At 34.1% G+C, this 13,445-nt stretch overlaps 1 protein-coding gene across 7 annotated transcripts in view; it reads left to right on the forward strand.

The window, feature by feature from the left end:
- The window catches only part of SLIT2 (slit guidance ligand 2), a 266,766-nt gene that overhangs the window by 218,309 nt on the left and 35,012 nt on the right, over nt 1-13,445 (forward strand). For all 7 annotated transcript variants that reach the window (XM_074822234.1, XM_074822236.1, XM_074822235.1 and 4 more), the window contains 7 exons: nt 762-833; nt 1,058-1,129; nt 2,484-2,555; nt 5,068-5,231; nt 10,571-10,695; nt 10,829-10,926; nt 12,321-12,460. In XM_074822234.1, the coding sequence (XP_074678335.1) occupies nt 762-833; nt 1,058-1,129; nt 2,484-2,555; nt 5,068-5,231; nt 10,571-10,695; nt 10,829-10,926; nt 12,321-12,460 (743 nt within the window). The remainder of the gene's footprint in view (nt 1-761; nt 834-1,057; nt 1,130-2,483; nt 2,556-5,067; nt 5,232-10,570; nt 10,696-10,828; nt 10,927-12,320; nt 12,461-13,445) is intronic.

A 13,445-nucleotide genomic window follows, 5' to 3' on the forward strand; every position in this document is an offset into this window, starting at 1 on the left:
GCAGAGAAATACATATATTGTGTAGCTATTCAACAGTACTCTTAAGTTAAAATATCAAGGTCCCCTCAGAAACAAATGCTGTATTTCTCCACAAAATACAGTAAACTATAACAAAATAGTTAACATAAAATGAAAACTAAAGCACAATATGAGCATAAAGAACAGGCAGTATTCACATTTAATACAGCTTCTTCAAAGCTTCTTTGAAGCTACTATCTTTGAAGCTACCAGCATACCACTCCAGCTTCCATCATACTTATACTTAAAATTTTATTCATTAGAATTTTGAACAACAAGAAAGATGTTAAGGCTTTCTCTATAAATCTTAGGTAGTGTTCTTTAAAATAATAGCACTGGGCTTTGATGTCTTCAGCATATAAGTGTTGAGTATTAGATTATATTTACTCAGGTGTCATTAGGGACATAACTAGAATGATTTCCACTTTAAAACATCACTTTCATTTCTATACTTGGGTTCATGTAGGATTGCATTATTAACTCAGTAGCATGATGGACATTGCTGTTGTATAAGAATGCATTGCGCTGCTTTTTTATCTGTGTTGAAATGAAAATGCTTTTCATTGATCAAGCTAAACACTTGCTAGGCTTGTATATGGCATGTGAAAATAAAAATACGTGCTGCTTTAAATATTGATACCAATGATGGTACTACTTCTACTAATAAAAATAATGTGTCTGTCAGTGTTTCAGGACTGGGGCAATCATTTTAAGGTCTGAATGTCTGAATTTATTTTTTATAGAGATTTAAGTAACAACAGAATCAGCACTCTTTCTAATCAGAGCTTCAGCAACATGACTCAGCTGCTCACCTTGTAAGTTTAAACATGTAACAGTGACTCTTTCAAAGCATTACAGTGTTGGTTTTTTTCCTTGGAAAGAAAGGGCATTTAGTTGATATTAAAGCTTGCTTGTTATGGAGGCTGTAAAATAACTTGTTTCCTAACTAGCTATGTGTGCAAAAGCTGGTTTTGGTCATGCTCTGCATTGTTTACTGAATGGCTCATACACGTGCTGACAGTTTTTTATATATTTTCAGAATTCTTAGTTACAACCGCCTGAGATGTATCCCTGCACGGACTTTTGATGGGTTGAAATCACTTAGGTTGTTGTAAGTATTATTTTTTAACCATTGCTATTTTCCAGAATTTTTATTTGTGTACAGCAGATAGCAAATCCGTAGGGAGTAACTAAATTTTAAAACCTACCAAGTATTTGAGAAGTGGTAATTACGTGGCCTTAAAAATCTGTGTGGCTTCATTCTGGGGAAGTATACTCTCAAAATGCTGCACAAGAAGTTATGTAACTCTGGACAACATTCTATATACAGACATACGCTTTTCATTTTTCTGCTTTTTAATCATGGCTGCATTTCTTTTTTTTGTGTTTTTTCCTTCTTATAAGCATTGAAGTCTAACAAAAATGCCATATGCATAAATTTATATGAGGGGGTTTTGCAGTTGAAATTTGAATATTTTTATTACAACAATAAACTTCTTTCTTTCTTGTTTCATCTAATATGGGAGTATTTCCAAAACCATTACATCATTCTTAACTATTGAAAAATCAATAAAATTACTTTTTGGTTCCAAGAAAACTTTCCATTTTAATACTAGGAAAAACATGGTTGAAAGGGCACAAAAAGGGACAAAGGAAAATAAAGAACAGTCAGTCTAGTTTACAGCTTCAGTTTCTCATTAAGAAAAAAAACTGGAAAAATTCTTTCTCAGAAGTCCCCAGCAGAACATGTAATTTTTGCATCCATTTGTGTAGTTTATAACCATTTAATAGCTTAGCTGGATTAAATCTCAAGCATGGCATTATTTAAGTGTGCTCACAAAACTTCAGTTATTTGATATAAATATAGATAATTTCAAGAACCATAATTCTATATGTATTAGATACACATGTAACTGAATGAATTTATAGAAAAGGAGAGATATTTTTCTTCATGTTTGCTACTAGTCTGGTATTGATGCTTAATAAGGTCTTTAGTTCTTTAACTTTACTATAAAATTAGGGCAACATCCCTAATACTTATATTAACAGAGAGTCAATGCCTGTATTTTCCATGAATCTATGAAAGATTAAAAAAAAGTATGAACATAATTAATGGGAATTTCAGAAAATTGCTGAAAAAGTCAGAAATAATAACTCTTCTGCTATCCCTAAATCCAATCAGTACTTTGCAGAAGTATGCCTACTTTTACAGACCTTTATCCTTTCAATTTTAAGAATCATATTATTATCATTTCTTATGAAAATTCAGAGTAAAAAAATCAAATTATGAGTAGGCTTCCTGTTAGAGCATAAAAAAAACTAACCCACAACAGCTGGAAACACTGAGGAATTGAAAGGAAAAAAAAAGTGAAAAGCTGAAAACTGTTTACAGAAGATGAAATTTGCAAAGTTAACCTGCTGACTTTTACGCACATATATATTATTCTGTTTATTTTATTTTTAAGGTCTTTACATGGCAATGATATTTCTGTTGTTCCTGAAGGAGCTTTTAATGATCTTTCAGCATTGTCACACCTGTGAGTATTCAGATGATAACTGTATTTTTTTATGTGACATTTAGCAAATTTCGTATATTTGAACAAAGACAAAATGCAAAGGCCTGCTCTGGAACAAGCTCATGCATCAGCACAGGCTGGGGACTGGCCAGAGTGCTAGCATCTCAGCAGAAAAATCCTGGGCCTCCTGGTGAGCAGCAAATTGAACCTGTCTGCCCTGTGCCCTTATGGCAATGAAGGCTAAAGAGGCTCTGGGCTGAATTAGAAAGTGAGCAGACAGGTGACTGAGGTGAGTGGTCATTCCCTTCTGCTTGGCGCTCCTGAGGCCACATCTGGAATATGTGTTCAGTTTCTCCAGTACAAAGCAGGTATGTATGAACAGGAGCAAATCCAGGATAGTGGCAAGCTCATATGAGTGGATCATATGAGCTGTGAGGAGAGGCTAAAGGAACTGGCCTGATTTAGCCTGGAGGAAGAGATGCCAAGGAGGGACCTAATATTCTTTAAGCCTCTAAGGGTATTATAGCAATGATGGAGACAGATTTTTGTCTGAGGTGCACAGTGAAGAATAAGAGTTAATAGTCACAAGCTGCAACAAGGGAAGTTTGATTGAACATAATGAAAAATTCTTCACTGTGAGGGTGGATCAGCTTTGGAAAAGTTTGCCCAAAGAAGCAGAAGAATCTCCACCACTGGAGATTTTCAGAGCTCAGCTGGACACAGCCCTGAGCAACCCTGCTCTGACTTTCAAGTGAGCCCTGCTTTGTGCAGGAGGTGAGACCAGATGACCTCCAGAGTGCCTTAAATTATTCTATGATTCTGTATCAGTGTCTGATAAGTTGACATTAAATACATGGCATCTGATTTCAGAACATAATTTGAGGCAATACTTTTCCTATTTTTCATTTTCGGTGGGAACCTATATTAGAACAAGTTACCTATCTGTAAACCTCATTGTGTTTATGGATAGTTATTAAATCTTTGCTTGCAGTTGAGGAGTAAATTGACTAGTGCCTTTAGATATATCTGGTTTTTATGTTTCTGACCAGCTGCAGTTATTAAAAACTTAATTATGTGTTTCTAGTTCAGTATTGGACATTTAATTTTCCATTTCTCAGAAATTTGATGACACTGGTTAAGCTTTAATTCATTGATAATTCATTCAAATACTACTATTAAACTATCTGCATGAAATAATCAGTAAAACTTACATAGATTTGATTGTTGTTGCTGTTATTTTTTTTCTTAATGGCTACCAGTTATCCTTGCTAACATTCTGATTTTAGCAGAGCAATTTTGTTATCTCAGTTCATTCTAACATTCACTCTTGCAAATATGGAGTGGACAAATTCTAGGTGTTTCTCCTTGCATGGAAAGTTCCCTATGACTAGGTGTGATTTTTGTTATTGCTCTGACTTAAGCCTGACTGAACAAGTATATTTATTTTCTTAGGTTCAGATGGAAGTATGTAGCAATAATTAAGAGAGGGCTTCCTGCTCAGTGTGGCAGAAGAGTGTTTCAACAGTGGTAGTTTCTACCACCTTTGCTTGTCAAAGATTTTCTTGTATCTCTAGAAGACCCACTGATCCACAGTTGTGGAACATTCTGAAAAGGAGTACTGAAACATCTGGAGAGCGAGGATGTTCTAATACTTCCGTGTGACAGTGTTTGCATATATCAAGATCATCTGTTGAAAGTTCTATGATTATTCTATTTCTTAAAAGGAATATGAGTACATGTTTATAGAATAGCACAATGCTTCTATCCTCCAAATTAACTACACAGCATATCATTGTTCTCAGAGTTTTAGAAGTGTAGTTTCTACCAGAGAAAATAGACACTTAAAAAGCCTTTACAGAAACGAATTCTGAAGTTCTCTAGCTAAAATATTTTTTAACTAAAAAAAATCAGATTTAAAGAAATGGATTCGCTTTCGTAATGAGGCAATTCTTATGTAACTACCACAAAGCTAGGATAATGTAGTTTTATTTACTTATGCAGTAGAGACCACTTACAGAATTCTGCACATAGCTGTGAGTTCAGTGGGAGAGTTCCAAAGAGGAAATAATTAAATCAAATTTGGAAGCTTAGAAACAGATGGTTTGTACCAGCCTGGGAGCAATAAACTGAAAAGGAAAAATATCAGGGTGGAACTCTCTGGGGTTGCCTTGGCTGGTTCGGAAGAAATACTTTATTCTTGCTAACTTAATTTCCCAGTATCAGTTTCATTCTGCTGATGCAGCTGATCTTGGCCATTACATACCAATGGCGAAACACAGCTAGTTAGTATTAGCTCTCCAAAGTTCACACATAATGCAGCTAAGAATAGCTAGGTTTCTGGACCAAATTTACTGCTAAAACTATCACTTCTTAATTTAGAACCCAAATCCAGACACTTTATGCTCTAACAGTCAATTTTGTGGAAGGAGGGCAGGTTTCTGGTTTGAAGGGGTTTTTGCCAACCTGTTTTCTGGCTTCTCTTTTAAAAAGCAGCCATTTAAAACTTTATTCCGTTTTTGTTTGTTTTCCATAGGGCTATTGGAGCAAATCCTCTTTACTGTGATTGTAACATGCAGTGGCTGTCTGACTGGGTAAAATCAGAATACAAAGAACCTGGTATTGCACGTTGTGCTGGTCCTGGAGAAATGGCAGATAAACTTCTTCTCACAACTCCTTCTAAAAAATTTACTTGCCAAGGTACTGTTGTTTGGTTTTTTCCCTTTGAAGTGTCAATTTGGAATTTTTACAAATAGTTGAGCTGTGAAATAAGAGTTCTGTGCTCTTAAGTACATTTATTATAGTGTCTTCACTCAGACTTGTCATCTTTCCTCCTCATACTTAGGGATGTAGCCATTGGTTCCATTCAGGAACTGTATTTATTTTAAAGACTTCAATGCCTATTTGTTTTCAAATAGATGGAGAAAAAGAAAAGTCTTTGGACTTGCAGTACAGTATTCCTCAGTACATGGATGTACATGATACTTTGTACTGTCTCAGTCATGAACTACAGTTTAAACATCTACACTTCTCGTAGCCAAAGAATGTCCTTTTCCTTCAGACTGTTAACAGTAAAAACTGTAAATACATCCATAATCTTTGCAGTCTGCAATTAATTGCATCAATGTGTCCATAATGTTTCCTCTGATATTTCAGAAGAAAGCATAAAAAAGCCCAAACAAACAAAAAAAAAAACCAAAAACAAAACAAAAAAAAAAAACAAAACAGAAATAAAGGGTTATGATTACCTCTATAGAGGTCTCATTCTGAATTGTTGATACAAGGGGAAGTTTCTTAGAGTTTGGACCAAGAGTATTTATCTCCATGTTGGTACCAATATTGCTGGCATTTATACCACAACTTATATTATTGTCTGTTAATTCCTAGGTTTTCTGCCTGAACTTTTTTTTGTTACAAAAGTACATTTTTTACTGACATGGAGAGAGAATTTGGTTTGTTTTACTGTTTAATCTTCCTCTATTCCATTCATTTCTCCCTTCTTAAATATTTTGAAAACACAGAAAACTTCTGCTGTAGCTTCATTTTTTGTGGTCCTGATTTAGAAACATTGAAATCCCAACTGGGGAAAAAAAAAAAAAAAAACCAAACAACCCAACAAAAACAACCAACCAAATTTATGTGTGGTTATACTTGTAAGTCATTACTAAACTTATAGTTATTTCTGAGGCATCAGATAAATATGATCCTAAGTCTTGTAGAATTAACTTATTCTCACAGTCTAGGTAATCTTCAAGCTCTTTTGACTTACTCATCTGTTAATGTATCTTCAAAGTAAGCTTAATCCCTTTGTAATTTCTTCCTTAAAAAAGCAATGGGACTTTGTTGGAGTTTGTCTCATCCAAAGTTGTTCTTTACTGCATGTTCATCCTATTTAGTCTTCTCTCCTTAAGCATTCTGTCAAAAAGCTTTTTTGTAAACAAAAACCACAGAACCTATTTTGTTGCTTGTGGTGTCAGTGAATTGTCTCTCCTTCGAAATCCGTCTTGCAACTTTTCAACAGTATATCTCTGAGGTCATGCCAGTATTCATTGCATATGACACTCATCTGCTGCAAAGTCTCTTAGTCTGATTTTAGTTAGGACATTCGCTGGCCAATCTGACAGTTTTCTCTACAAGCATCCACTGAACATTACTGCAGATATGCTCTTACTGCACATTGGTTTTGGGATATAAGGGATATAATATTATTTATATTTGCATGGACGTGAAGGACCTGGTTACTTTCCAGCTCTCAGTTTATAAAACTGTATCACCCCTGCCTACAATCATTGTCATGTTTCTGTCAGACAATCCAGAAAGTATATCTTACTCCCTCTTGCCCATCAGAAAATATCCTTTATATTATTATGCAGGGTAAGAACTGTATTTGTTTCACTTCCAAGAGTGGAGATCTGGTATTATGGATACCTTTGAGAGAAAATAATTTTCCTGCCACTGTCCTATGAAGATGCTCATAATTACAGATTGCAAATCAGCAGCTTTTCAATGACATGATGGCCCTGTAAGACATTATGTGTCTGTTACTCAAAGATAAGTAATTTTATCTTTTGCTTAAAAATGAACTGCTGAATAGAAATTAGGAAGATGCTATATTCCTGTTAGATCCAAAATTTTAGGCTATGGGTGAAAGGACTGGTTTTGGAATACCTGTTGATGGTCTGCTATTGTGTATATATTTACAGGAAAAGAGTGGTGTGTAATTCGATCTTATCAGTATCTCTGGATTCAGTTGAAAGTGAAATGGGTGCTTGAATTTTACTTACATATTGAATAGTTCCCAGTGAAAATTAGCATTTCAAAATAAAATCCCATCTCAGTTGTAAAGCTCCGTAAGATCACTGTACCTTACTCTATTTTTATAAATTCTTTTACTCCAGGAATCATCCCTTAGTATTTTCTTCTTTCAGTTGTTTTTCTACGTTTATGGGTGGTTTTTTCTTTTTTTATGTGGCCTCTAACAGATTCTCAATCTTTTACCCCTTTACCATCCATGCCCTGCTTCTAGAGATTCAAGGGCCTTGTGGTTTTCTGATACCAGGTAAGGTTATACGTAGATCTGGAATGGGTGATCTGATTAAGAACGGACCTTCTGACCTTCCTATTGTGTACCTCAAGCAGACTTCTTTCCTAAGACATGCATGTTTACTGTTTGTTTTCCCCTTTGATGAATTTACAGCTGACTCTTCGTGACATGTCATTTAACATATTGTATAAGCATTGTATTTAAAAGCCCGGGTTTGAGGTCTGAAAATTATCTAACTGAAATGATTGGTTACGCTGCATCGTACTAAAATCAGTGACTTCATTAGCAGCTTTTGTATAAGTGAATCAGTGTAGATACTGATTTTGAGGCCATAAGCAAGAGAGAATAGGGGTTATAAAATGTCAGAGCTCAAAGTTTTTATTGCAACAGATTTCTCTAGAAGTTGGTTTTGAGAGGTTTTGTGTCATATTTTTCTTCAAAAATGTTAGACAGATACATTTATAGCTATCTATAGCTATCTAGATAGCTACAGTTAGATAGCTGTGTGTCTATATTTGTCAATAAAATACAGTTAGTTTTTCAGTTTACAAAAGAATACTTCTTATTTTTTCTTCTATTTTAAGGATTTTTTTTTTTTCCAGTTAGGGCTTATTCAAGAATATATATGTCTACAACATGAAAAACTAAACAATAGGTTTGGAACCCAATTCTTTCTCACATACAAGTCTTAACACATGCAAGTAGAAGAGGGAAGTAAACGTATAGTGCAAATGAAAATAGGTTTCAGAACTGTCTTTTCATTAGACTTCAGTAAAAATTTCTGAAACATTTCCATTTTTTGAACTTACAACTGAAGAATGATAAATCAGAATGTTAATTTTTATTGGATACTACATATATAATAGTTAGAAATAAACTCTTACAGCACAAATCAGATACACTGTTGTTTGCTATCTTGTTGAGACTTAGGTTCTCATTTTCTGGCTCTGTTTTGGAAGTGAAATTTAGATTGCTAATCCGTTTGGGAGAATAACCTTAGTTATGAATGTTTTTTAAATCTTGCCAAATAATTAGCATTTTATTGCATGAGAAGTAGAAAAGAGGATATAATGTTCAGAATAAATAGTTGAGGCAAGGAAGCATAGACTTCCAGGCTACAGCACAGTGTTACAATTATTTTTTTTTTAAGTATGTGCCTCTTGCACCTTATTTTTTTCACAGAACCTCTTAAGGTACTCTAGCAATAATCAGCAATTCTAGAGTACACAGGTAGGACTTTCTAGATGTTAATTCTATGGGTTTTTTTTCAACTCTTCTGCTGTTTGCTGGTCTAACAGAAACTTCAATCAGGTATAGATTTCTCTTTCAAAATAAGGTAATGAAGACAAGAATAGTCAATGATCCATACAGATTGTGGCTTTGGCAATAAGCATCTTATCACAGATTACCATGTCCATCCCTTTGATTTGCTTGCAAGCTGTGACAGAGAAGGATACCGGCAACTGCAGATTTTAAAAAAATTTTTTTTTAAATTTCAACCTCTCCTTGTCCAGCACCCCCTACTGCATCCCTATAATCACATGGCTTCCTTCCATGACAGCTCCTTTACAATCACTTATCAGAGATTAATTTTGCAAAGAAAAGTAAGTAAAGAAAGTTAAGAAATGTAAGTTTTAAAAAATCCAAAACCCCATATCTCAGTAAGAGTGGCCTGTTAGCTTGGAAAACTTAGCAGTCTTGCTCATTTTGAGTAAAACTTGTTATGGAGCAATCAGGCAGTTCCACCAGTGGGTCTCAGGAGTCTGGGTTTTGTGTCTGGTTAGAAGAAATCACTGGTTATTCCTTAAAATGTACAAATCACCTGTGGATAACTGATTTTTTTTTTCATAGGTGAAATCTGAAATCAAGTTGGAGGCAGTAATGTCATCAGGCAATAGAGCTGGAGATAGTAGAGAATATATGCTCATTCTCTTAATAGGCATTTGGCCAAGTCACCCATTTTCTCTTACAGTAATCAAACCTTTCTCTATCACAAAATGTATGAAAATTAATCATTATTTATACACAAGTGATTTCTATTTTTTAACAAATAACCAGTGATTTCTTTAGTTGTTTGACAACAAAATTTAAAAATTGGAGACTCCTAACTTGAAAATTCACCATGAAAAGGCTGTATTAAAATTGTAAAACAACAGGGAAAAAAAATCTACAAAATATTTACATTAAGATTTATGTAGGCCAAAGCTCTAAGTCTGACTCTGAAACTTAAGATTTTGTCAATATTCATTTCTGAATACTGCCATTATAATCATTAATGTAAGAAACTATACCGCAAGTATGGATTGCAGTGGATTTGCACATAGATTCATGGTACAATTTGCATTATTTGTGGGCTCAGCTAATGCCATAATGCGCAGGGCTGACTCCATAAGGAAGCAAGGCACAATATAGAGCTTTTTACAGTGAGATAGCTTGGACAATGCAATTTACATTACAGTTCACAGATGTTCAACCAATTTACAGGTAATTTTACAGGTTCATTTTGCCATCTCTGTGATCCTGCAGATAAAAAATAAATTAGAACATAAATGCATAAAAAATAGCTTTCTCAGTAACACCATCAGGGGAAGGATTGCAAACTGTGATAGCCCTTTTCCTCACAGGCAGTTTTTACCCCCTTAAAGAGACAAAAGCTGAAATTGTATTCTTCATTTTGTTAATACAAAGGGAAGGTAATTGTCATGCATCAGAACTATACAGATTTCAGAGAATGGGGATATGGGAATCACTTTAGGGTCAGCTTCTTTTTTTTTAAAAAAAAAAAAAAAAGTGATAATTAAACCAAAAATCCAACAGCAAATTTATTTGGTCTTTTCAAAAGATTTAAGGACAGTCCAGTATTCCATTCATACAGAAACACCACAAAACTAAAATACAAATTTCATTTTAAAATTTAAAGCAACATGGCAGATATATCCTGTCAAACATAAATTAATAGTTGGTTGTTTATGACTCTCCAATTTGTATTTTTAAGGGCCTGTGGATGTTAATATTCTTGCTAAGTGTAATCCCTGTTTATCAAATCCATGTAAAAATGATGGAACCTGCAACAATGATCCTGTTGACTTCTACAGATGTACTTGTCCATATGGTTTCAAGGTAGGTACTGAATGAAGAGGAAAAAGCTTAATGAAATGTAAGCTTCTCCTCAACCACCTTCAAGTTCTATTTGGCTCCCTTACACTAGTGTCTGTACTTTGTTCTTAAATTACAATTATTGTTCCCCACATAGGGTCAAGACTGTGATATTCCCATTCATGCTTGCATTAGTAACCCATGCCACCATGGTGGAACTTGTCATTTGAAAGAAGGAGAAAAAGATGGTTTCTGGTAGGTTGTTTTTAATTGTAATAACAAGTTGGAAAACTACTGAGTTTTATATGCTGAAATAATTTTGGTGTTAATCATTGGGTTCTCTGTGTTTGCCGTAAGTGCACCACAAAGGCAGATTTTCAGTGCTTCTGAAGTTTTCAGAACATGTTGCTGTCCTTGGAAAGCTTCTAAAGCTTTGAAACTGTTAAAAACAGTAACAAATGATTGTGATTAGTTGAGGCATATCAGGTCAAGACAACACAGTATTGACTCCATTATGCTAATTAATAGCTAGCTAGATCCCTGCTGAAAAAATCTCACAATTCATCTGTTGTCATGTGTATTACTTCAACAGACAGCATGTAAATGATAAAATGTAAATCCCAGTGAAACAGAAAATTAATGATTCATTTGAAACTCACTATGCCAGCAGATAAACATGCTGTGAGCATTTTTAATCTTGAGTTATTTAATCACACAGTACAATTACTCCAGATGTACTTCATGAATTATGAAATAAAGTTCTTCAGTATTCTTATGTGAAATTATTAGTCATTTAATAATCTGCACCTCAAGCTTGTTAGAAATGACACTTCAAAAAGACACATTCATTATCCTGCAATTCATTATGATATTATTCTTATTTTTAATCTAAATTATGCCCAAGGATTAAATAGTTTTCTATTAAAAATTAAGTTTATACATCTTAATACTATGCCTCTAGAATTTAAAGTGACACATAGTCATGTCTCAGAATTTGACCTTTTTCATTTATTTGTTTAAACACTATATATTTTGAAAATCAAAGCAATCTTATAATGAAAGCTGCAGCGATTATAGATGGTGCATATTACAGAAAATGTATGTGTAGTCACGTTTGAGTGATCTTTTACATTTACTATCCATTTTGATGTATTTCTTTTGTATAAACAAAAGCAAAAAAAAATTATGGCTTTGAAGAGTTTATACAGGCTTTGGTTTTATATATTGATGCATGTATTGTGCATGGAACATTAAGCAGAGCTTTATATTGGTGTGTTTAACTGAATGATAGTGGAATGCTACTATTACATACCAATCCCTGATTCCACAGACTTCCATGTGTTTAACTTTAAAAAAATGAAAGGATCACTTTTCGTAAGAAATACAATCTAATCTTATAATATAAAGGTAGCACACTTTTCAAAAGTGAAGGCACGAATTTGGAAGTCTTTTTTCTCTAATTTAAAATATGAAGAATATTTTGGTAATATTTATTACATGTTTTTTTACATTATATCAACCATGTTGTATGGGATAGTGATTATGAATTATTATACGTTATGAATTATTGTACATATAATTACAGAACTTCTTATCTGGCCTGCCCAGCTAAAATGTCAATGTGGTTAGTTTTGTTTTCTGTACTACAGGTGCACTTGTGCAGATGGATTTGAAGGTGAAAACTGTGAAGTAAATGTTGATGACTGTGAAGACAATGACTGTGAAAATAATTCTACTTGCGTGGATGGAATTAATAACTATACTTGCCTTTGTCCACCTGAATATACAGGTAGGAGTATAAGGGAAAGTACAGGTAATTCAAGAATTCCTAGCAGAACAGTAATATTTTTCAGTTTGTAGGTGAATTAGTAGTTACTCTGCAATTGACTGAAAGCCAGTTTTCCCTCTGTAGTTTTCTTCTATATAGTTTGTAGTCAAAAGTAGACTTAATGCCCACTCATTAATTCCTTTGTTAGGTTTGAAATTACAGCATTTTGATTTTTAAAAGATCATTCAAAATGTGTCCCTCCCTACTGTTTACCTAACCTAGACACCCTAATGAAGAACCTCTGTAGCTGTAGAAATCTGAAAAATATTCTGCTTTTATCCTGTATACCTCATGTTACTAACGGGGCAGAAAGTATCTGTCTCTTCCAGTAGGGAACTGAATTTGGCACCCCTGGATGCTGTTCTGCCCTCCATTAGAAACTTTAATGCAGTGTGATGCTTTCTGTTCTAGCACAAAAAAAAAAAAAACCCACAAAAAAACAAAAAAACAAAAAACAACACACACAGAGACACCAAAAAAAAAAACCCAACCCAAAAACAAACAAAAAAAACCAAAACCAAAAACAAAACAAGACAAAAAAAACCAAACACCCCCCTCCCCCCCCAAAAAAAAACCAAAAACAAAAACAAACACCACAAGGAATCACTAGAGAGTGTGTAATTATTTGTTTCTATCAGTTGGCAGCCAGGCCAAAGCATTCCCCTCTCTTGGAGACAGAGGGTCTCTTGCTTGCTGTCATTATCTCTGTGGGAATGGAGGATAGTTAGAACAGCAACAGTGGAGAACAAGAAGTTTACATTGATCTGTTTTAGAGTTTTTCTAACTAGACAGATCTTTTTTCCGTCAGCTAATTGACCACTAGGAGAACACAGAGCTTAAATTCACAAAACCATGATTTGAAATGCATAAATAAGATATGTAAAGTCCACCATAATTTGGGAATTAACTCAGTCATCCTATATCTTTACTGTAATCAATCAATCAA

The sequence above is a fragment of the Strix aluco genome, chromosome 4 (genome assembly GCF_031877795.1).
Source record: "Strix aluco isolate bStrAlu1 chromosome 4, bStrAlu1.hap1, whole genome shotgun sequence".
NCBI classification, from domain to species: domain Eukaryota; kingdom Metazoa; phylum Chordata; class Aves; order Strigiformes; family Strigidae; genus Strix; species Strix aluco.